Here is a 23,571-nt window from a genome sequence, read left to right on the forward strand (position 1 = left end):
TTTAGAAAGCCTGAATACATAAAAGAATCATTAGAGTAAATAAATGGTCCGACTCTGAGAACATGGATCCTGTCATTTTGGTCACACTTGGCTCAGTAGATGGTAATTCAGACAAACTGCATTACATCACTAACGTGTTGTTTAATACCAGTTCTGTAGTTGCTTAGTATAACTACGTCCTCCTTTTTGTACAACCATGTGTTTTTCTGTTTCCTGTGGAGAGAAAACCCATAAAAGTCGTAATTTATATACAGTTAGACACCAAGACATTTTTCTTTGTGCTGTCAGTGCCTAGATGGAGGGACTTGTAAATGTATTCCCACTGCATTGAGCATCATTGTGATTTAAAGGGGTTTTATGTAATAATAAACAGAAAGTAGATTAAAGTGAATAATCTGCTTTGAGGTTTAGGGTTTATTGGCAAATAGGGCTGCAACTAATAATTATTTCAGTAATGCGTTGTCTTATCAGTTATTCTGATGCTTAATTGGATACAATTTTAATTGTTTAATAAAATTGCATTCTGTAATCTTTCCACAAATACCCATAAATGAAATCTAAACCATCCAACTGCATAAATAGAATCCACCCATGTTTCATTTGATGTTTTTATGCATGCAGCTAATCTGTGAAAGCCTCAGATTTATTTGAACATTAGAGAACAAACAGCATCTTGACGACCAAGGAAAGGCAGCAGTCAGGTCTGCTCATCTTAAAATGGATAAACCAAGGCGCAGCTTTCTAAACTAGTCAGATATCCAAGCTGACAATAAAGAGGGAAAAATGGCTTTAGTCAAAGAAACGGCTAGTCGATCGTTTGTCACTCTGGAGGAGCTCCAGAGATTCAGAGCTCAGGTGGGAGAATCTGTAGACATCACAACAAATAGTTGTGCAATCTTCAAATCTGGGCTTTATTTAAGAGACACGAGGCAAAAGTCAATGTTGGGGAAAAAAAGAGAAAAGCTACAAGAAGTGAAAGTCATAGACGGGACAAAGAGGAAGGCAGCTCTGGTTGGATGAAACCAGAAATAAAACTTGATGGTCTAAAAATGAAGCAAAAATAGTGTCAGCATAATGCTGTGAGGAGTCAACTTAGAGTGTAAAGCTGGATTGAGATGACTGAGCTTGGATTATTTCGTAATGAACAAGCAGAAATGTCAGCCTGCTGATGCGCAGAGCTGATCGACAACATGCACAGTTCAAAATCATGCCTATCGCATGAAATCCTAATGAATCGCATTGATGTGTGTGATTGTAACGAGACAAAGACTGTAGGTAAAGACACTGCAGGGCGTTTCTGCGAATGCCAGCAGCCCTTTTGTCTTCACTTTCCTCCCAAGGTCAGGCATGCAGTACGACAGCATGCCAGGTTAACCGCATGCCTACTTCCCCTTTGCGTTGCAGTATATGTTATGCTTTTACGCAGTCGGGGCCCGTCATGGTTGACGGCACAGTCGTTTGTTCCCAGAACATACCAACGTATTTGCCTCCGAGGAACTTAACCTTTCTCCTGTCTAGTGAGCTGAAGAAGAAGGAGGAATTAAAGTTCACACTCAGTTAATCTGCAGGTGAAAGCAAGTGGAGACATGTTTAGATTTCTGCCACTGAGTTTTCTGTTTTTCTGCCTTGACAGTACTCAGAAAAAGAGGACAAGTATGAGGAGGAGATCAAAGTTCTGACTGACAAACTGAAGGAGGTGAGATCCAGATGTTCCTCTCTGATTATACTGTCATCTCATATTTCCTCACCTCTTCGCATCCCTTAAGACTAAAACAATACACGCGTGTTTATTTTTGTGGCAGTAAGGTGGTCGTTTATGTGTTCCTTTTTTATGGCTGAGTTATGTAAGGGAGACATTTTCTAACTGCAGAACTCCCAGAAAAGAATGTGTAAAACTTTTCCAGTGGTGCATGCTGGATTACTTTGTCAAGGCTCGCTGACTTTGTGTGTGTGTGAACTCCATCCAGGCTGAAACCCGAGCAGAGTTTGCAGAGAGAACAGTGGCCAAACTGGAAAAGTCCATCGACGACCTGGAAGGTATGCAAGCATTACCAGTCTGCGTAACGTGTAGACGGATTCTGGTGTTCGCTGCTCAGGTTAATGCATTTTTAATACAAGCAGCTACAGTTTTGGTAGAAATCTTGACGGAGTGGAAACATCCTTTTGAGGGGGAAAAGAAAAAAAAAAGATATGTCCAAAAGCTATAAAAACTGGCCACAAAATCTGCAGAGATCCTCTTTTCCGAGGCTGCAAAGAGGACAGTATGTGCTTTCATGTTTTGTAGGTCAGCATTATTTAGTTGATGAACCATAGGGAGCTCACTTTATAGCGTTATTGGAGCAGCTTTATGAGACACTCAGAGCAAGCTCAAACGCTCGCAGCTCACCCGGCAAAGAGGGCTGCTAGCCTAATTAGGCATGCATCTTTCTTTTAATCCAATCATTCTACCTCTTTTGTAAAAGCCTGACCTAATTTTTTTTTCTCCTTGTCTTCTCCATATTTTCTCCGCTCCTTCCTGCCTCCTCCTGTCTCTCATGCTGCTTTTGGCTTGTCTGTGTTTCTGCTGTCCTTGCCACCTGTCTGTACTCGGCTGTGGACCTCTGTGACCTCCAGACGAGCTGTATGCTCAGAAGCTGAAGTACAAGGCCATTAGCGAGGAGCTGGACCATGCCCTCAATGACATGACATCTCTTTAGGCGTCTTCTGCTCGCTCCGACTCTCTGTCGCACTCTGTGTAGCTTTTTTCCTGCATATCATATGTGCCTTTGCTCATCTTGCTTTGCTCAACTGTTTCATTAAAGTCTCTTTATTTCCTACTTTGCAGCATTTGTCTCTGTTCTTTGTTACGACTGTAAAATAAACTCCCCCCCTTTTTTTTTCTTTTGTCAGTAAAACCTCAAACATTTTTCTTTGGGATTTCAGTGAAAGGACCGAACCAAAGTAGTGCGTAATTGTGAAGTGGAAACAAAATCATACGTGGTTTGAAAATTTTTTTGATGAAAAATATGGTGCCCATTTTGCATTCATCCCTTTACTGTGATACCTTTAATTCATAAAAAGAGTCCACTTGTGTGTCTTTTAATCTCGGTATCAACACAGCTGTTCTGTGAAGGTCTCAGGGTTTCTCAGAAACACTGGTGAACAAAAAGCATCACAAAGACAAATGGGAGGGGGTGGTGCGGTCCTGATTCAACTTTTTCTCTTCCAGTACCGATATTACAGCTTTTAGTATAGGTCGATACCGATATTGACCCGATGTGATATCAGCATTGGCCGTACATCCACACTTGATCAAGTGCTATTACTCAGAGACAAATAGTCAACGACAGCCATGAGAACAACTGACCCATTTTTTATTAGCCAATGGGTCTTCATGTAGAAATGCTGCACCAGAGTGCTTCTATCGGCGTGCAAATATCGGAGATATTGGACGCAGGCTGATATGAACCAATACTGTTTTATTATTTTTTATTTTTTTGGTTGATATCAATATCAGATAAGGACAACCCTAATTGAAGAAACAGCCAATAGCCCAGGTAGAGAATTATTGAGAAGTTTGAAGCAGATTAGGTTATTAAAAAAAAAAAATCTCAATCCATCATCCAAAAAAAGATGTAGCGCAACTACAAACTGGCTGGCTGGGCAAGAAGAGCATTAATCAGACAGCCTGGTACCTTTGGATCTGCAGAAATCACCAGCTTGGGTGGGGAGAATATATCCTCGCATTACCTAAATTTGGATGAGTGCTGAGAGAAAAGTGTTATTGGAATACAAGCTAACGTTTGCAGTCATGTGTGGGAAGATACTGTGGTTTGGCGAGACCAAAGTTTACAGTAACATTTTGGCTTGCATAAGAAAAAACACTTGTTTGGTGGAAAGCTGACGCCACACGTTGCCTTGAACACAACACCCCGACGGTGGCAGCATTATGCTGCTTTTCTAGATGGGAACTGGAAAGCTGGTCAGAGTTTGTGGACATATGGACTAACTGTGCAAAACAATCCTTCAAGCTGGAGGCTGTAAAACGCTGAAGACTGGGGCCAGGTTCATAATCCAGCACAACAAACGACGCTAAGCATTCAGTCAGAGCTGCAGTGGAAACCATTTTTATGTATGATTCTTGAGAATAGGGACAAAACAGGTCCTATGGATAAAGCATGAAATTTGAATAAAATATACACAAGATATATTTTTTTCAAATATCTAACTAAACTAACCTGGGTCATGTGAGCACAACAATGTATATTTTTCTTTTTATTGCTGAATATTTTTTTATTTTAAACATTGTAGTCGGTGGATGATGCCTGTAAAAGCCCTTGTCCAGGAGCAGAACTCAACACATTCTTATAGTTTAAAACAATTAAATAAATACTAAAATTATATATTATGACAATTAAGTATAAGTAGACATATAAATAATTATAAAAGTATCGATAAATTGAATTAAAAATAATTTTTAGATATTTTCCAACTCCGTTGAAATTTGTCCTTAGTTTTTGTCAACACCGTCAGAAATGAAAAGAATGTAAAAAAATCAGGCATTATTGGGGGGCACCAGAACTTCTGAGGACCCCATGACGTTGTCTTTTCTCTTCCTTTGCTAGGAGGGCTAGTTAGCTCCGGTTAGCTTAAGTTATTCTTTAGTTTTTTCTTCTGTTTTATTCCTAAGTTGTTTGTCACAACCATGATGTGTCAACTCCATAACTGACAATTTACAAAACTTTGATGAAATTTTGTGAAATAAAAGCTTAATTTTGGTAAACTGTAAAGATTTCATGGACCTGACGAGCTACAATATGACCTCCTTCAGAATAACATCATATAAATTGAGGTAGTTTGGCATTTCGTCAACTCCGTCAGATGTCAACTCCGTCAGAGTTTTTCTGACTCTTTCAGTGAAATTGTTGTCAAATCTCACTTAATTGTGCAACTAATTCATTTTAATGTATTTTACATGAATTGCATTACTTCACATGTACCAAGTTTTTCATTTTACTCACTAGTTTGTCACCACCTTCAGTTCTGTGTCAACTCCGTCATGCACTGTCAACTCCATCAGATGGACTTTTTCTTGTTTTTTGTTTTAAATAATATTTATTTTATTTCTTGAGAAGCATTTGTCTGTAAATTGAGTAAAAATATCACTAATGGGGTATTTTAAAAATCATTTTAGATTTATTTTTGTCAGATGGTGATGACAAAGTTTTGGGTCAGGTCGATTAAAAATGTAATTTTTAAAAAAAAATTCGCAACTGGGAGCCTGTACCTTAGCATCTTCATATTTTCTAAACATTATTTGTCATATTTGCATACATAAGGTTGAGAAATAATTAAAAAAAAATATGGGAAAATTAAAACCCATTTTGTCCCTATTCTCAAGAATCACTGGTATTTGAATGTGTCGATCAAAAACACTCTGCAAGGCCTTCACAATTATGCACTACTTCACTAATTTGAAACCTGTAACCCGAAAATATGACAGCATTTAAGTGGTGTGGATACTTTTAGAACACACTCGTTCAAAAGTTTTTCTGATTTTATTATAACAAGGCATTTGGTTTCTGTTGTATTTAGCACATATGAGAGTCATGTATACAAGGTGAGGCTTTCTGTTATATTTACTGCAATTTTAGTTTGAATTAATACAAATCGCAGCCCCCTGTAGACCTTTAGGACGCTTGGTTTAAGTAAAACACCTCTGCAGTCCTCTAATACAGCCATAATATATTCTAACAGTCAAGCAGCCACATTATGCATGACAGGCACCGTGTTGTGGTTAAATTTTTGCATGTGACTCAGCTTAACCCGAGTACCTATTCAAAACATCAGTCCAGGAAAACGGTGCTCTGTGCAGACTGGGCTGCATCATTATCTGCTTTTTAGGAGCTCAACGTGTCACTTTTGTTCTCTTTCCAGAGAAATTATCACATGCCAAAGAGGAGAACCTGGGCATGCACCAAGTCCTGGACCAGACCCTGCAGGAGCTGAACAGCTTATAAACGCCTGGAGAGGAGAAGATGGAGAGGATGAGATCGTCATTAACATTCCATTAAAACGTTCGACTCCATTCCACATTTCGAGCTGTAAAATCGTCTCTCCCCACATAAAACGGGGAGGATTAACTTAATGCTTGTCCCTTGGTGTTATGTTTTTTTTTTCTTTTTTCCCCTCCTCTTTCTCATTGCTTAATTTTTATTCCCACTTGAAATTGCAGGAATTTCTTTAGAAAAAGATTTTTGACCACTTATTTAGAAAGAGTTGTGATAAATTCACCCAGAGAAAATGGGTTTTTGATGGAAGTCCTACAGGTTGAATTGCTCAGGCAGATTGTTGCTGACATGTTTGTTTTTAGAAGGACGCAATTTAAGACATTTTACTAATCTGTGCCTGTCTGATCCGCATCCTCCTAAATCTGCTTGGGTTTTAATCTGCCTGGTCGCCTGGCTGATGGAAAGGTTTTCAGTAATAAACACACTATTGAGGCACAAGCTGCTCCTTCACTTTAATCTTATTTACGATTAATCAGAGTCCTGAACTTCAGAGCAGCTCTGACCAACTTGAGGACATTTTGGATATCTACAGTGCGCCAAACCTCTTTATAATTTGGGTATCATGAGAGCCGGAGCAAGGCTGCACTACCTTTCCTACCGTATCAGAACACTTGAGCGAGCTTTACCCCAAATCAGGAGCTCAGTCACGTCTCATCAACCATTGATAACTATTGTATATAGTAGGAGAATGTTAGGTATGTGACAAGTTATAATACTCTGAATATTTTTTTTTTGTTTGCTTTTATGCCACTTCTTTATTTTCCAAGGGAAATGCAAAGACCAAAGAACACATGACACAGACAATTAAATCTTTAAATGTTTTATTTTTTTTTTTTATTTTATTTTTTTTGTGATGGTCTCAGCTTATGTCAAGGCCTAGGAGGGGGCCTAAAAAATTAATTTGAGGCCCTTTTCTTTTTGTTTCATTTACCACCCCCTCCATGTTCAGCCCTCAATAAATGTTTTACAGAAGTTCTGATTCATTTGACTCCTTTTGCATTTTGAGGTTTTCTATGCTATAATTCCCTTCACACATTTTTCACTGAGCATAATGGAGTGTACAAGCGTGGTCCTCTGTTCGCGTCGTCATTAAAACCCACAAGAGGGTCAAATTACCCCGAAATTACAAGATGCAGATAGTATAGAGGTGATGTCTCTATTAAGCCACACGGAGTGGCTCAGCTCTTTTCATGGTCCCTTCTGCTGCCTCCTAGTGGATGTCCTGGCAAATTGCATCTCAGGAACATTTCTTCCTGAAGGCACAACCTAAATGGAGAACAAAATAATGTTAACCCCCAGAGATTTAAAAAACTGAACTGGTGTGCCTTATTGTAAGGACCAGTTTGTGGCACACTGCACCCACCTGCTGTCAGTCTGCATTTCCCTCCTCGTGGCCTGCAGAGGATCACAGAGCAGCTGGGGCAGGCCACCACTGTGTGGGCATGGCTGAAGATGGTGGAAATCCTGTAGCAGCCTAATAACGTTGAAGAAGAATATTGCTAATCTGTGAGATTTGTTGTGTGACAGACAGTGGGCTTTGGGGAGGTGGTTACCTATGCATTTGACATCCATGAAGTAGGAGTTGGGGTTCTGCACCAGCCTCTTCTTCTTGTGTTTCCTCCTCTCGTCTGCAAGACTGGGGTACAACAAGTCCTTTGCCAGCTGAAAAGTTCAGCAGAGCATTCCCAAATGATGGTCTTCACAACTGATTTAACATCCTGAGGTGAGATTTGTGGCAACTGAACAGGATCCCAAGATATTTGAAGTTTACTGCCCTCTACAGTCTGATGAATGAATTGCTAGTTGAAGCAAAGAAACATGTCCAGACAAGTTCCTAAACCTTTTGTAGCAGGCATAGGAAAGACACATATGATATGACTGCATATCTTTGAAAAATAGCCTAATACAATACAAGCAAACATCTTTAACTTATACTGTCACTTTACATCTGCCTGTCATCAAAATATGTTCATATATATTAATATTTATGCAGCGATATTCCGTCAGTGAAAACTAAACTGTAAAACATATTAAAACTAGTAAGAAAACAGATAAAACTGGATATATATTTACTTACAGACATGATTATTGAAATCAGCCCAGATGTTTTGTCCAATACAGAAGAGAAGAGTTGAAGTGAGAGTAATCTGCTCTGTGATTCACCTGCTCCTGTCACAACTCTGAGGTTTGGTGCTGAAGGAGGCTGAACAGAGGCAGATCTGTCTGTGCAGGGGAGGGGCTATGGATGAACCATCATCTGGGTTGGTTAAAATCAAAACAATAAATGGAGATGCCAAAAGAACACTGCATAGGAGAATACTGTCATAACTGCCCAGTCCATATGTGTGTTGGGGACCTTACACAGACCCATTTGTGTATTTGGGGGTACAGGAGTCTGAGCTATCAGGGAGGTCATTTTGAAGTCTATAGTCCTTGTATAACAAAAGTAATAGCCTCTTTTTTTAGCTTTTTATGGTCTCCACCAATGCTGCTACTTGTCTCTGATGTTGACTGTGGTGTTTATGGGCAGGTTGTCAAGGTAACGTTGTGAAGAGATGTCTAATTTTAATGCCTACATTAGACTTTTACAGAAGTTGTGGTTCTGGTGGCATCTTCAAGTGATGACTGCGGCCAATGAAAAATTCATGTTTTTCAACCAGAAAAAATGCTGCCATTGAGTCAGGGGTCTGTCTTTGCCTCAGGCAAGGGGGTTTAAATATTATTTGTTCTGTTATTTGTTTTGTCTTGTTCTAGGATGATGGTAGAATGGGGAGTGAGATGAATAGACACATGAAAAGTCAATTTAGAGCCATTCATGTTAGAGAGAGGGATACCTGGGGTTGTCTCCAGGTCCCATTTATCTCAGATGAGGTAGAAGAAAAATGGACAGCCTGCAAACACTTCTCATGGACAGAAATGTTGTCAAGTTGGGGGTGTCTAATTTTTATGATTTATTAAATTAATTCTAAGTTCTGGGGTTAAAAAAGTGTCAACATTTAACTTCAGCGACTTTTAAAAACAAGAACTGGATTAACAAGTTTGAAATTATTGTTGATTTTCTTGAATCCATAAAAAGTGAAAATTATGCATGCATTCTCAAATACATAACTGAGCCAGAGATTATTAAAACACCATGCAAGCACATTTAGATTTCAGGTTATCTTTTTAAATAAAATTTTACTATAATGTATTTTTTTTTCCTAACTGGAATAAATTTTATTTTATTTTTGTACATTTTAGATTCCCAAGCCAGAAATATGATAATATATTATTTGGAGCTCATCACCAAATATAAATCATCATAATGGAATCAGCTGTAGTTGATCATACTCCCTAACAGGTGCGGATAGTCTGCTCAAGCTACTTTTGAAACCTTCACTGCCAATTACAGACTAATGGAAATGCATAGTCTTGATATTTTTTATGCTTTGGAATAAAAATACACACAATAAATTCAAGCTTGTTCAATTCTTGTTTTTATTTAATTTGTGCTGTTGTAAAATCTTTCTGCACTTGGAAAAAAATGTTAACAAATAAGCATAAATATTTAGATTGTGTACTAAAATGCGATGACTTGTTTCATTACACTTCCTGAAGGTCAAATAACTAGTTTTAGTAACATGTCTAGTAATTTCTCCTGTTCTTTTAAATACTTTTCTTCAGAAAGCCTTGAATGTTTGGTATTTGTATTATCACCAGTGAAGTCGTTGCTTCCTTTCTCTTTAAAAGAGAAACTAAATTTAGCCTGCTGCCTCTGACTTATTGTCACTGATCGTGTTGAATTGTCTCATTTCCGTCGCAACATCAGTCAACGCCATTTTTCACATCCTTCTGAGGAGAACGAGTTCTTAGTTAAACATATCAAATTTACTGTAGTTAATCCGGGTGGCAACAGTCTCCAAAACGAGCACACCCACCCGGGCGGCAGCAGGCTTCCTGAGCCACGACGACATCGCAGAGTGACAGTTGATTTGACCAACAGGACGCCCCGCAGCAGCAGCGACCTCTCCGTCTGCACAACGGGCGGGATATCCGCAGTAGTAAGCTAGCTAATAACATGGCGAAGACTTACGATTACTTGTTTAAACTACTTTTAATCGGTGATTCGGGAGTCGGGAAAACCTGTGTGCTTTTCAGATTTTCAGAAGATGCCTTCAACTCAACGTTTATCTCAACTATAGGTGAGTGGAGCTCACATCATTAACGCCTCAGCTGACTGAAAAGCGGCACCGGAGCTGCCCATCCCGTCATGCTAAGTTAGTGCTAACTTTTCTGGCTAGCATTCAGCGATTCAGGAAATGCCCAACCGGCTTGAGAGAGGGGTCTTTAGGAGACCTTCACTGATTTTTAACCTGACTTGAATGCTTTGTAAGCACGGATATCACTGATTTGTGTACATTTTGAGCCCGTTGTAGTTATTTTATAGGCTACACAGACGTTGACAGCTGAGGTAACGTGCTAAAAGGCTAAAGCAAGTTAGTTGGCAGTGTCATTTCCCTTCTGACCAGCTGGCCTGTACTTCGATCTGTTGTTGACAACGCAATAAAAAAAGTCTCCATTAATCTGACCATCACGAATATTTATCCAAAGATCACCCATGAAGGCCATTCGGTTTGGCTTATTTTACTATGTTTAACGAACGATTATTATCACACCAATAAGCATTAGCGCAACTTGTAAAATGTACCGTAATTAACCACAACGACCGGTTTCTATTTGTAATCCGGGTTAGCCACGCAGTTTGTGCAAACAAACGAATAGAGTTGCATCTATAGGACAATAATTACATTTATTTGAATCAAAATTTGTTGTAGTGTTATTTTACTTGAATAAACTCTTTGGGTATTCCACCCAAAAAGAAAAGAAAATATAGTGATGCACTGATCAGGCTTTTTCTGATCAGTGATTATTTTTTTATTATTTTAATCAGCATTAGTTTTAAATTCTATATAAAATAAAGGAATTATAATAAAATACAAATTTATATACAATATATCCCTAACTAATAAACAATTAAACCATAAATAGTACATATTGTGATTGACGTAAAAGGCATATATTACCTTTCTAATGTAAAAGACACTTCTGAATCCAGTTGCAAGATATCATGATATTTAATATCGTCACTCATTGGTGTCCATGTGTTGGACAAAGTATGCCAACTACAGATATGACTGTGGCACCTCATAGTTAGATCTATTGGTGGCTTTTTTGCCATGCCAGTACAATTAAAAGCCCTATGTTTAATAAAGGAGGTTGGGCAAGTCGACGTAAAACCTTCGTAACAAAGAAACGCATTCAAAATTTCAAAATTATTAGAACTTAACCTTTTTTTTAAGCGGCATCAGTCCCCACATGGATGAGTGGATGTAGCTGATTGATGGATGGATGTTTAAAATGCAGTAACTAAACGTTGTTTTTAAAGTGTGATGTTCCAAAAATGATACTTCAGTACTCTAATCTTGGGTTATTTCCTAAACAACATACACAGTTTTGTTGCTTCATGAAGATACTCAGGTTTTGTTTGATTTTCTTTGTCTTTTTTCTTTAGGTATTGACTTCAAAATCAGAACAATAGAATTAGATGGAAAGAAGATCAAACTACAGATATGGTGAGATGGACAAATGCTGAATATTTAATACTAGTTCTAGGTAGTTCCTAGTACATATTATCACCATAAGCTTATTTATTTATGTTTTATTGACAAAGTGGCTACTTACAGCAGCAGCTCTAACAAGTGTATAAACAAATGACAGTGAGAACCGTCTAATGCAATCTAATTTTGTAAGCCGCAGCAGTAAAAAAGGAAACTTTACCGAAATATTTTTTTTTTCATGCGTGTAGGGACACAGCGGGACAAGAGAGGTTCAGGACCATCACAACAGCCTACTACAGAGGAGCCATGGTAAGATGCGTTGTCATCTTTACTCATGATGCGTTGAAACTGAACAGGTGCAGCGACATTCATTTAGCTACTAGCGGTTAATCCTTTACCTTTTCAGAGACACGCCTCATATTGGTGTTCTTGTTTACGCTTTGCACACCTCAAAATGAGGAGTGTTTTGTTCGTCTCTTGTTTAGTTCAGGCTTAGCTGCATGCCTGTGTCTTAATTTGAAAATATACAGATGAGTCAGATAAACATTACAAAAAATTATACTGGATCTAGCAAACAGATAAATAGGAAATGGAATCAGTTTTTACTTTTTTTTTTTTTTTCCTAAATGTTTTTTTTCTGACTTCTCCAGGGCATCATGTTAGTGTATGACATTACCAACGAGAAGTCCTTTGACAACATCAAGAACTGGATAAGGAATATAGAAGAGGTAAACACTTGGATTCTTGGTGCCAATATTCTGCAAAGATTATAGTAGTGAAACATTTCACAACTGTAAGCACCTATTTACCTCACCATATTTTGTTTTTCCTACAGCATGCCTCTTCAGACGTAGAGAGGATGGTCCTGGGGAATAAATGTGATGTCAATGACAAGCGACAAGTGTCCAAAGACAGAGGAGAGAAAGTAAGAATAGCTGGGATGTCATGGTGTCTTTTTTTTTTTTTTTCCCTTGCATTGTTTCTGACTTTTTTTCCTCTGAACCTGTTCAGCTGGCACTGGAGTACGGAATCAAGTTCATGGAAACGAGTGCAAAAGCGAACATCAATGTGGAGAATGTGAGTCCTTTCCTTTTCTTTCTATACTTTTATTACTCAGAAAACCAGTGAGAATAGCCCACGTGTTACAGGATGGTGTGTGAGTGCTTCAACCTTTTGGGGCTACTTAGTTTTGCGACTATTGAAAAAGCAACAATCGGCTGCATTATCAGACTCTATGCTTGTATGTTATCACCTGCAGATATAAAATAGCGTTAGCTTAATCTATAGAGTGGCGCTTTAATTTCCCCACTGTCTGTGTTTAGGTGGGCATAGGACAGTAAATCAATAACAATATATATCACAATAGACACGTGATCAGTTTTGATAGATGATACATCCGATAGTTTTCAGAAATTTCACTGAACTCCGATCTAGAACCGCACAGCATTCTGGGGGATTCAGGCAGAGGAATGGCTTTGTCGGAAAGCTAGAGGCATCAGCTGACTCACTCTGGTTACCTAGCAACAACAACTTGCGCATCAGCAATTGAAAAGTTTCACTACCATGCCTCATAACTACTTAAAAATAAAAAGAACGCCGTGGAGTGGTAACTGTGGATAAAGGTTAAAAGTTTGGTGGTATTTCAGATATTTAAAACAAAATAAACAAATCAGTAATTATCCATATTAACCGATATAAATATATTGTATTGTGATATGTTTTTCAGCCATATTGCCAGAAATGTTTCAAAGCGGTTCAAAAATTTCTTCAAGTGTGGGGAGAATGTTTCGTTCAGGCAGCTGACCTGCAGCGTGCAGCAACTGGTATCTCTTTTGGCTACTAAAAAGAACTCTGCCTCTGACTCTTCCTCTGGTTTTACAATTTGGAGAACTTGAAATCCTAGACATGGTGACAAAAACCTCATTAAAAGGTTTACATCCGACACTCTTCAGAGTCCATGTATCTGAGGTGTTGCATATTTAATGAGGATAATAAATGGAGACGGCCGGCGTCTCCTGCATTTGTCTAAACCGGCTCCCTCACAGGGATGAGCATATTCGTAGAAGCAACGTCGTTGGATTGTCACGGCAAAACAACTACATGTTTAATCATGATTCACATCTGTGGGGCATCTGGTTTCATGTGGGGGAAAGATAACAGACCATTTGGTTTCCTTTTCTGTTTTTTTTTTTTTCCACTGAGGTTATCTTCTCACACAGCCACAAACTACCACCTCTCCTGAAGCATTCGTCTGAGACGCAACTAATGCGCATGCTTGTTTTTGTCTGCAGGCCTTCCTAACCCTCGCCAGAGATATTAAGGCAAAGATGGACAAGAAACTGGTAAGAGTGAAAACGCGGCGCGACGCAGTTTACTGGCGGTCGGGGAGAATCGTTTTCGCCGTTTTCTCAAAACTGGAAACTCTTCGTCTTGTCTGTTTCAGGAGGGCAACAATCCTCAGAGCAGCAACCCGGGAGTCAAGATTTCAGAGCAGCCCAAGAAGAGCAGCTTCTTCCGCTGCACGCTTCTGTGAGAAAGACGGAAGCGCCGACATCCACCATCGCCTTAACTGCGTCCCCCACTGGACAGAACTGGACAGAGCACACTCTGATGCCTGTTTTATTCTTTCTCCCTCGTCTTCCTTCTTCTGATTTATCCTGCGATTAATTAGATAAAAAAAAAAAAAAAGACAGAAATCCCTCTTAGTCTTCCTACCTGTGGATTTAGCAGCTGCGGCCTCGGTTACACACTGACAGCTTCGACTTGAATCCAGAAATTTTATTCACTTTTAAAGGCTGTCTCCTGGTGAGACACCGAAGACGATCAAATCTTTTCTGCCCACTTTTCTTGGCATCTGTCATTAAAAAAAAAAAATCCTATTTATTTCATCCTTCTAGACAACAGGACCCCAGATTCTGCTACATGTTTGCACTGACAGCTCGGTCGAGATTTTCTTTTGTTTTTACATCTACGACATGTAAAATGCAGCATGTAAATATCTATGTGTATCACTGATTATGAAAACGTACCTTTTACTCATCACACCTCCTCGTGGGACTTACATTTCCTGTCCGTCTTTATCGTTCTCCGTAGGTTGAAACATTCCACGCTTCTCGCTAACACTTTGATGTGCAATGTGTCGGGCCTCTGGTTTGCGCTCATTAAGCACGTGGGCGGTTGCCTTGTAATCGGTGCGGTCTGAGTTAAAGTAAGACGAACAGCCGCACTCACACCCAAACACCTGGAGAGGATAGTGCAGAAGGAATCGGAGCAACGATGAAATCATTGTTTTCTGCTTTTTTTTTTTTTTTTTTTCTACTTGATCCACTTGTCCGTTCCAATGGGGGAACACGTACTCGACAGTTTCCTGGGCCTTGGATTGGGGCTGTGCTGTAGCAGTATTTATGGAGTGAAACAAGACATAGCACCAAAATGACAAAGTGCCCTTTTTATGTTATTATTGAGTATGCACTTTTTCCTTTTTGTTCTTCCTGTTTATACAAGAAAAGAAAAAAAAAAAGTTCTTAACATTTATTGACTGTTGCAAGTCTTAACTGAAAGAAACAAAAGATATTAATGCACAAGAGATTTATTTACCCGCTTCGGTCCTCCTGAAAAACACCTGAGCTGTGACGCCTCCGTCGTCTAAGCCATCGAGTCCCGTTAGTCTTTTACCAATGCATTCCCACTTGCTGGTTGAATGTTTCTGCAGATCGCAGTTAAAGACGGTCGGCGTCAGCGTGAAGCTGCCGTCGCAGCATTCTGTCTGCACATGGTAAAACCTAAGGAAAAAAACAACAAACAACGGTTTTGCACATGTGATTCAACGTGCTTTATTTGAAATTAGGAACGCACTAATCTCCAGAATTTTGTTCACAGGGTTAAAAATAGGAAATTATTAGAAATCTGAGTTCATATCAGAAGTCATTCCAACGAGAGTCTCTTAATTACTCGTGGTGCTATAAAAGTTGCTGAATCACACGTGTAACTTCATGTTCAGTCTGTGGTTAACTTTTGAGTTTCAGCTTTTGGTTTGCTTTCAGCAGTTCTCTGAAGACCCATTTGATTAAAGCACCATTTGATTAGTGAATTGATTCTCTGTCTTTCTGAGTCGGACAGTGTTCACATATCTTCAACATTCCTAAAGTCGGGTTGGGATTTCCTCAGAGATTATCGATGGGCTCGGTGTGGAAAATACATAAAATAAATACTTCAGCAATTGTAAATAAGATCTTCAATGATTGTACTGTAGTTTCATAAATCCTATTGATCTACACTTTTTGTAGATACATGTACCTTTGATTTATTAAAAAGATTCTTTGACATGTTTCGGTGTTCTCTGTTGCATATCTGGAGCTGGCTTTTTCTTTGCGAGTGCAGACCTTCACTCAGGTTTTCTGCAGTTTTCAATCAGGAATCACATGAGAGGTTCTGCTCTAGGTGAGTTAATGTCAGGTTTTCTAATTTGGAACGTGATATTTATTTGCTTACAATGTCTGTTGCATTTAAGGAAGTAAGGAACATGTGATCGGTCGGATATGCGTCAATCTCGGCAATCACTAACGTGATTCACGACGATTTAAAAAGGTACTTTACTAGGATCGGGTTACCCAACTTGCTTGTATTTTTACCTTGAATCTTATTACATTTTAATAATACATTTTATCTGGTGACGCTTTTCTTTCAAGGACAACATACACAAAATCAGTTATGATAAAATAAATCAGTTAAAAGTTTTGTCACATTACAGCACCTTAACTTTTATTTTTGTTAGATTTTAATCAATTAACACAATATTCATGCTTGTTGGTTGTGCTGTAGGGAAAGGATGCTGGTTTTCAAACATCATTTACAGATAAGATTTGACAAGTTTGATTAAAATTTGAATGAAAACGCCATAAATACCAGAACCACATTTTGCTGCATTTCCATATTCTATCCACAGATTGTAAAATTGATTCAGTGCTGAGTTTTGACGGGACTAACACATGAACATTGTTAGATCTGAGCCACTCCATTGTAGCTGTGGCTCTGTGTTGTAAGTCGTTTGGAGCCTCCTGGATTGTTCTGTGTAAAGCTCCACTGGTGGAGATGTGCTCAGGGTGATCTGCAATGTCAGTTTTTGCATTTTGCATGTCGACAAAAAGATCTAATTTTGGTCTCATCTGACCAGAAGATCGTCTTCCAAGTTTGTTTCCCCCTTTAATGTCTTCTAGCAAACAGGAAACAGGATTTTCTGTTGCTTCTATTTCCACAATATCTTTCTGTTCCTCTTCCATGAGGCAGTATTTGTGAAGACTTACCAATAATTGTTGATGGAGTTACTCTGAGCTGCCTGTCTTGTTTGTTTGACCAGCCTGTCAGTTTCGATGGACAATAATATCATGATGTTTTATAACTTAATTGTGCTTTAAACTTCTCCACAACTTTATCCCTATGTCTCTCGATCATTGTGATGCTACATCATTAGTTATTTTTCTCCAGTAAATCTGTGAGGCCTTTAAACAGCCTTTATACTGATATTTCAGGGATAAGATAGGCAGAATGTATATGTCATTGCCATTTTTTGAAGATCTGTAAGTAGTTGTTAAAACAAGAAGAACCATGCAACATTTTCCTTACACATTCATGTGATACTTTGGGTTTACCATATACAATTTTGTGAGAAGCTTGTAGTTGTAACATGGCAGAGTAAGAAACATGGCATTTAATGGTTCACTTTTCATTTGGGTTCACATTTGAAAGTGCTGCCAGACATGTGCGTGTGTCGGTTCCTCCAGGTACTCACACTTCCTCCGACAGATGAAACGCATGGACACCAGGTTAATTAGTAGCCCTGAATTGCCTCAGGTAAAAGTGAGTTTGTTCATAGTTGATTTTCCGTGTGATGATGGCCTGGCAACGTTTCCAAGGTGAACCGCACCTCTCGCCTCCTGACAGCTTCTGAAGGCCCAAGCAGGATCTCATAACCTTATAAGATCCTGAAGAATGTGTAGAATTTGCACTTTGTTTATCCTTCTGCACCGGTATTTGCTTGGTTTTGTGCAAATATTAAGGATTTTAAACACTAATTTGTCAGTTTATAAAGTTTTCAGTTTTCAAGAGTGAAAATGTGGGTCATTTAAATACCTCACACAATTGTTCCCACTTTAATCACATACTATATTTTCCACAGTTAGCAGCAAGCTAAATACGACTACTCTGATGGACTACTAAAGACAATGTAATAAGAATTTATTCTGTTAATTTACTCCTCTATTAATACACATTCTCCACAAAACATGTGCAACTAATAAAAATCTACATCTTACACTAGTTCAAACTACTTTCCTTGAAGTGAATACGATTTTTTTATCGTGCAAATTTTCATATCATTTGTTCTATTTAGTACTTGTTTTTATATTATTCATGTGTTTTAGTGTTTTGGCATGTGCACTGTGTGTGAATAAACGGAAGTGAATTCCCGAGTAAGCATCACAGCATACTTTTTAACAAAACTGGAATAAGATTAGCCTTGTCATTTAAAACCCTGCAGTAAAGCGTCTGACCGCTTTTGGAGCAAATCCTAACTGCTCACACAGCATGAGTTTGATAAAATGTGATGTTTCGCAACACATAACTTTCACTTGTGTGTTTCTGCATAACTGCTGACTGCCACACTTTCATTTCTGTGCTGTGCTATGAAAATTAGTATTATATCTGGCAGGTGGTGGCAAGCTGTCTGAATAAACACAAGCTGTCTGAAGGGAGACCTTCACACACCTATAACTAATCTAACAAACTGGCCACTGGTACACTTCCTTTTTCTGCAAGTAGGTCAAATGTGTGTGTATTATAAGCTGCAGCCTGCAATTGTTTTGTTTAAAATATATTAACTGCTTGTGCAGGACAGAGGTGTGAAGGGAAATCACAAAGTGACAAACACCAGGTTACGACAAAGCTTTTACTTGTGTTTCCCCTCCATTCACGCAAAAACAAAGCTCAATCTATCAAGTAAAATGGCTCCCGTTTTTTTGTGAAAACAAATGTGTGAATGCTTGTAAAGAGTGCATTTACGCGCAAATGGAGAAGAGTCCTCGAAAAAATACTTCCGTGGCGTCCGACACTTCTGGTTTTACAAACAGTCATAGAGGGAAATTAGTCTACTTTGACCTTTATTCAGGCATCATCTGAGTCACTTGTCATGCTGGAGTGCCGTTCTGAAAACGCCTTTGTGTAATTTCAGTGAATCAGATCATAAAGCTGTTAATTTGTCACTGAAAGCACACAGCAGACTAATTCATTTGTTGACTGGGATTTTATCATCTTCCTCGAAGTCTCTCCTGGTAATGCTGGTAGGGATGGTCAATTTCCTCTTGCATTAAATCCAAGAACTTTCAAACTGGAAACAGCAAAAGGTGGGGTTTTGTGTGTTGTGAGTCAGAGCTGACCTTCAAGATTTGCACAAAATCCAGCTTGTTCTGACATCACTATCTGGCTCCTGGCAAAGCCAGAACAATAAATGAAGACTGATACAACTCAGGCTCCAGATGCTGGCAGTTTGTGATGGATCGTTGCTTTATTGCAGCTTCAGGGTCATCGTCCAATATGAGGGGCCGTTTAGGACAAAATTTACGTTTTGTCTCTCACACACTACCAAAAAGTCTCGCATACTCCAAAAAAGTTTCCTCGCATACTCAAAAAAATTACGTTTTGTCTCTCACACACTACCAAAAAGTCTCGGATACTCCAAAAAAGTAGCCTCGCATACTCAAAAAAATTACGTTTCGTCTCTCACACACTACCAGAAACTCTCGCATACTCCAAAAAAGTTGCCTTGCATACTCAAAAAAATTACGTTTCGTCTCTCACACACTACCAGAAACTCTCGCACACTCCAAAAATTACGTTTCGTCTCTCACACACTACCAGAAACTCTCGCACACTCCAAAAAAGTAGCCTCGCATACTCCAAAAATTACGTTTCGTCTCTCACACACTACCAGAAACTCTCGCACACTCCAAAAAAGTAGCCTCGCATACTCCAAAAAATTACGTTTCGTCTCTCACACACTACCAGAAACTCTCGCACACTCCAAAAAATTACGTTTCGTCTCTCACACACTACCAGAAACTCTCGCACACTCCAAAAAAATAGCCACGCACACTAAAAAAAATACTAAAATGTCACACACACACAAACGTTAACTGTCTCGCACACATACACTGCTACCAGCTCGCACATTCACAAACGTTAACTGTCTCGCACACATACACTAACAGCTCGCACATTCACAAACGTTAACTGTCTCGCACACATACACTAACAGCTCGCACATTCACAAACGTTAACTGTCTCGCACACATACACTAACAGCTCGCACATTCACAAACGTTAACTGTCTCGCACACATACACTGCTACCAGCTCGCACATTCACAAACGTTAACTGTCTCGCACACATACACTAACAGCTCGCACATTCACAAACGTTAACTGTCTCGCACACATACACTAACAGCTCGCACATTCACAAACGTTAACTGTCTCGCACACATACACTAACAGCTCGCACATTCACAAACGTTAACTGTCTCGCACACATACACTAACAGCTCGCACATTCACAAACGTTAACTGTCTCGCACACATACACTGCTACCAGCTCGCACATTCACAAACGTTAACTGTCTCGCACACATACACTAACAGCTCGCACATTCACAAACGTTAACTGTCTCGCTCACATACACTAACAGCTCGCACATTCACAAACGTTAACTGTCTCGCACACATACACTGCTACCAGCTCGCACACACACACACACACAGACGTTTATCTCTCACATACACAAGACTAAAGTTGAACACACAGTACTAAGACTCGTTTTTTGAATGTGTGAGAGCGAGACTTTTTTTGAATGTGTGAGAGCGAAACTCTTTTTGAATGTGTGAGAGCGAGACTTTTTTTGAATGTGTGAGAGTTGTCACGGAAGAGGCGGGGCATAATTTTTGGATCAAACTGCGCATGCGTAGATCCTAAACTATAATTTTCCATTTTTGACTCACTGTATGTTGTATTACTTAGTATATTTGTGTTTTTAAATATATATAAATATATTGAAACTATCTTTCAATAGCTACCTTATATTAAACTATGTTAAGGACAAATGTCAAACATAGTGCAAATATTTTGAAAACAAAGTAAAAGATCTTGCAGGTATATTAATCTCCTTCCTCCTTCATCAGAAATGAAAAATTATAAATGCACACTATGTGTTGGGAACCTGTGTTTGTTGACTGACTTTTATTTGTCAGGCTTACGAGACAAAAGCTGAAAAAAGATCGATTTTCTTCGCTTTCAAAATAACACAAAACAGCGAAAAAAGACCTCCACACCGGACCTCGTTTATTTATGTATGTATTTTTATTTTGATAGCTGCCGATTAAACTGAAAGTTACACATTGACATGATCATATGAGTAGTTTTTACCGAGAAATCGATCAGAAGCGCCGTGAAAATGGTCAGATTCACCGGATCCACGTCTCTGGCTGCAATGCGCGCTCCCGTCACAGGGGGAACAGATTTTCACGGGGGAACAGAATTTCTCACAAGACCTCTTAATAATTCCTGTAATGCTGGCACCCAGTGGACAGATTGTACTACAGCAATTTTGCTATTTTTAATCAATCAATCAAATTCATTTATTTCTATAGCACATTTAATCTACAAGAAAGTTAAACGTTCTATATATATTTAAAATATATATAGCACAAATATACTAAGTAATAGAACATACAGTGAGTCAACAATCGAAACTTAAGGTTTAGGATCTACGCATGCGCAGTTTGATCCAAAAATTATGCCCCGCCTCTTCCGTGACAACTCTCACACATTCAAAAAAAGTCTCGCTCTCACACATTCAAAAAGAGTTTCGCTCTCACACATTCAAAAAAAGTCTCGCTCTCACACATTCAAAAAACGAGTCTTAGTACTGTGTGTTCAACTTTAGTCTTGTGTATGTGAGAGATAAACGTCTGTGTGTGTGTGTGTGCGAGCTGGTAGCAGTGTATGTGTGCGAGACAGTTAACGTTTGTGAATGTGCGAGCTGTTAGTGTATGTGAGCGAGACAGTTAACGTTTGTGAATGTGCGAGCTGGTAGCAGTGTATGTGTGCGAGACAGTTAACGTTTGTGAATGTGCGAGCTGTTAGTGTATGTGTGCGAGACAGTTAACGTTTGTGAATGTGCGAGCTGTTAGTGTATGTGTGCGAGACAGTTAACGTTTGTGAATGTGCGAGCTGTTAGTGTATGTGTGCGAGACAGTTAACGTTTGTGAATGTGCGAGCTGGTAGCAGTGTATGTGTGCGAGAAAGTTAACGTTTGTGTGTGTGTGACATTTTAGTATTTTTTTAGTGTGCGTGGCTATTTTTTTGGAGTGTGCGAGAGTTTCTGGTAGTGTGTGAGAGACGAAACGTAATTTTTTGGAGTGTGCGAGAGTTTCTGGTAGTGTGTGAGAGACGAAACGTAATTTTTGGAGTGTGCGAGAGTTTCTGGTAGTGTGTGAGAGACGAAACGTAATTTTTTGGAGTATGCAAGGCTACTTTTTTGGAGTGTGCGAGAGTTTCTGGTAGTGTGTGAGAGACAAAACGTAATTTTTTTGAGTATGCGAGGCTACTTTTTTTGAGTGTGCGAGAGTTTCTGGTAGTGTGTGAGAGACAAAACGTAATTTTTTGGAGTATGCGAGGCTACTTTTTTGGAGTGTGCGAGAGTTTCTGGTAGTGTGTGAGAGACAAAACGTAATTTTTTTGAGTATGCGAGGCTACTTTTTTTGAGTGTGCGAGAGTTTCTGGTAGTGTGTGAGAGACAAAACGTAATTTTTGGAGTGTGCGAGAGTTTCTGGTAGTGTGTGAGAGACGAAACGTAATTTTTTTGAGTATGCGAGGCTACTTTTTTGGAGTATGCGAGACTTTTTGGTAGTGTGTGAGAGACAAAACGTAATTTTTTTGAGTATGCGAGGCAACTTTTTTGGAGTATGCGAGACTTTTTGGTAGTGTGTGAGAGACAAAACGTAAATTTTGTCCTAAACGGCCCCTCATAGTCCAAGTTTCGATTCAGGAAAAAAAAATTACTCTGAAGATTTACTGCAATGCTAAATTAAAAACACTCCCATAACCTCCCACCTTTGTAGACTTGAACAGCTATAGGTAGGTTATGTAACACTGACAGGAGTGTAAGTCAAGTCATGAGCCACTCAATTGTTTTTTTTTTTGTTTTTTTTTACCCTCATAATCTTAAACACATGAGAACATCTGCTTCCACAGAAATATAAATTGCATTTAGAGGTGATTTAACCCTCTGTTTGACCAAGCAACAGACATCTGGATACAAACAGTGCACTGTAAAAGGATTTACACCCACTATGTGTGGCATTACAACATCAGTAGATGGTCTAGAGATGTGTGCTTAACCAGAAGAGTAGTTCATAATTGTGGAACTGAATGAAGATTAGACAAATTTGGATTTTTACATTTTTATGAGTAAAATTCTCAAAGTTGTGGTGTTCATTTATAGTCAGCCCCTTTTCCCTGATGCCCATAAATAAAATTCACTACAATCAGCTGCCTTTAGGCGTCAATAAATTATTGGATAGAGTCAACCTGAGTGTAAGTTAAACTCAATAATAATACAGTTGTACAGTGAAAGGATTGGGAGTTGGAGGACATTACACTTGGAGGACAAGGCATCATTTATTCAGAAACACAGCAGACAGGTCAGGGATAAAGTTGTTCAATAGCTGGTGTTAAGTCATGCAACAGTATCTTAAACATTAAGCAACTCATTAAACCCATTATCCTAAAACTGAAAGAGGATGGCACATCTGCAGCTCTCTTAAACTGAGAGACGATGCAAGGAGAGCCTGAATCAGAAAAGCAGCCAAGAGGCC

At 39.0% G+C, this 23,571-nt stretch overlaps 3 protein-coding genes across 5 annotated transcripts in view; 2 read left to right on the top strand and 1 right to left on the bottom strand.

Moving 5' to 3' along the window:
- Nucleotides 1–7,022, top strand: part of tpm4a (tropomyosin 4a) — a 29,247-nt gene extending 22,225 nt beyond the window's left edge. For 2 of the 3 annotated variants that reach the window (XM_015006174.2, XM_015006340.2), the window contains 3 exons: nt 1,634–1,696; nt 1,968–2,037; nt 5,917–7,022. In XM_015006174.2, the coding sequence (XP_014861660.2) occupies nt 1,634–1,696; nt 1,968–2,037; nt 5,917–5,999 (216 nt within the window). In that variant the 3' untranslated portion in view covers nt 6,000–7,022. Of the gene's footprint in view, nt 1–1,633; nt 1,697–1,967; nt 2,038–2,613; nt 2,817–5,916 lie in introns of those variants that run through there. The other variant, XM_015006256.2, reaches the window with a different exon arrangement.
- On the bottom strand, nt 6,855–8,263 carry LOC106929506 (small ribosomal subunit protein eS27-like). The gene is made up of 4 exons (XM_015006541.2): nt 8,128–8,263; nt 7,604–7,712; nt 7,414–7,524; nt 6,855–7,316 (listed from the first exon to the last, which is right to left on the bottom strand). Exons 1-4 carry the CDS (start codon nt 8,131–8,133, stop codon nt 7,288–7,290), a joined length of 255 nt encoding a protein of 84 aa, XP_014862027.2. The 5' UTR covers nt 8,134–8,263; the 3' UTR covers nt 6,855–7,287.
- A 1,562-nt stretch (nt 8,264–9,825) lies between these two features.
- Nucleotides 9,826–15,972, top strand: LOC106929578 (ras-related protein Rab-8A). Its single transcript, XM_015006649.2, has 8 exons — nt 9,826–10,231; nt 11,602–11,662; nt 11,896–11,956; nt 12,298–12,375; nt 12,483–12,572; nt 12,659–12,724; nt 13,939–13,989; nt 14,091–15,972. The coding sequence occupies exons 1-8, from the start codon at nt 10,108–10,110 to the stop codon at nt 14,178–14,180; spliced, it is 621 nt and encodes a 206-aa protein (XP_014862135.1). The 5' UTR covers nt 9,826–10,107; the 3' UTR covers nt 14,181–15,972.
- The last annotated feature ends 7,599 nt before the right edge of the window (nt 15,973–23,571 follow it).

This window comes from Poecilia mexicana, unplaced genomic scaffold (genome assembly GCF_051168715.1).
Source record: "Poecilia mexicana isolate PSO_F unplaced genomic scaffold, ASM5116871v1 scaffold_4, whole genome shotgun sequence".
Classification (NCBI taxonomy): Eukaryota; Metazoa; Chordata; class Actinopteri; order Cyprinodontiformes; family Poeciliidae; genus Poecilia; species Poecilia mexicana.

What these genes read in the sequence shown, in the direction of transcription:
- LOC106929506 (XM_015006541.2), bottom strand. An exon ending in CATGGATGTCAAATGCATAG is followed by an intron (nt 7,525 to 7,603) that starts GTAACCACCTCC and finishes CAACGTTATTAG; the next exon opens with GCTGCTACAGGATTTCCACC. An exon ending in GAAATGCAGACTGACAGCAG is followed by an intron (nt 7,317 to 7,413) that starts GTGGGTGCAGTG and finishes TTCTCCATTTAG; the next exon opens with GTTGTGCCTTCAGGAAGAAA.
- LOC106929578 (XM_015006649.2), top strand. Translation starts at nt 10,108, where the DNA reads ATGGCGAAGACTTACGATTACTTGTTTAAACTACTTTTAATCGGTGAT. An exon ending in GGATAAGGAATATAGAAGAG is followed by an intron (nt 12,376 to 12,482) that starts GTAAACACTTGG and finishes TTTTTCCTACAG; the next exon opens with CATGCCTCTTCAGACGTAGA. An exon ending in CCAAAGACAGAGGAGAGAAA is followed by an intron (nt 12,573 to 12,658) that starts GTAAGAATAGCT and finishes GAACCTGTTCAG; the next exon opens with CTGGCACTGGAGTACGGAAT.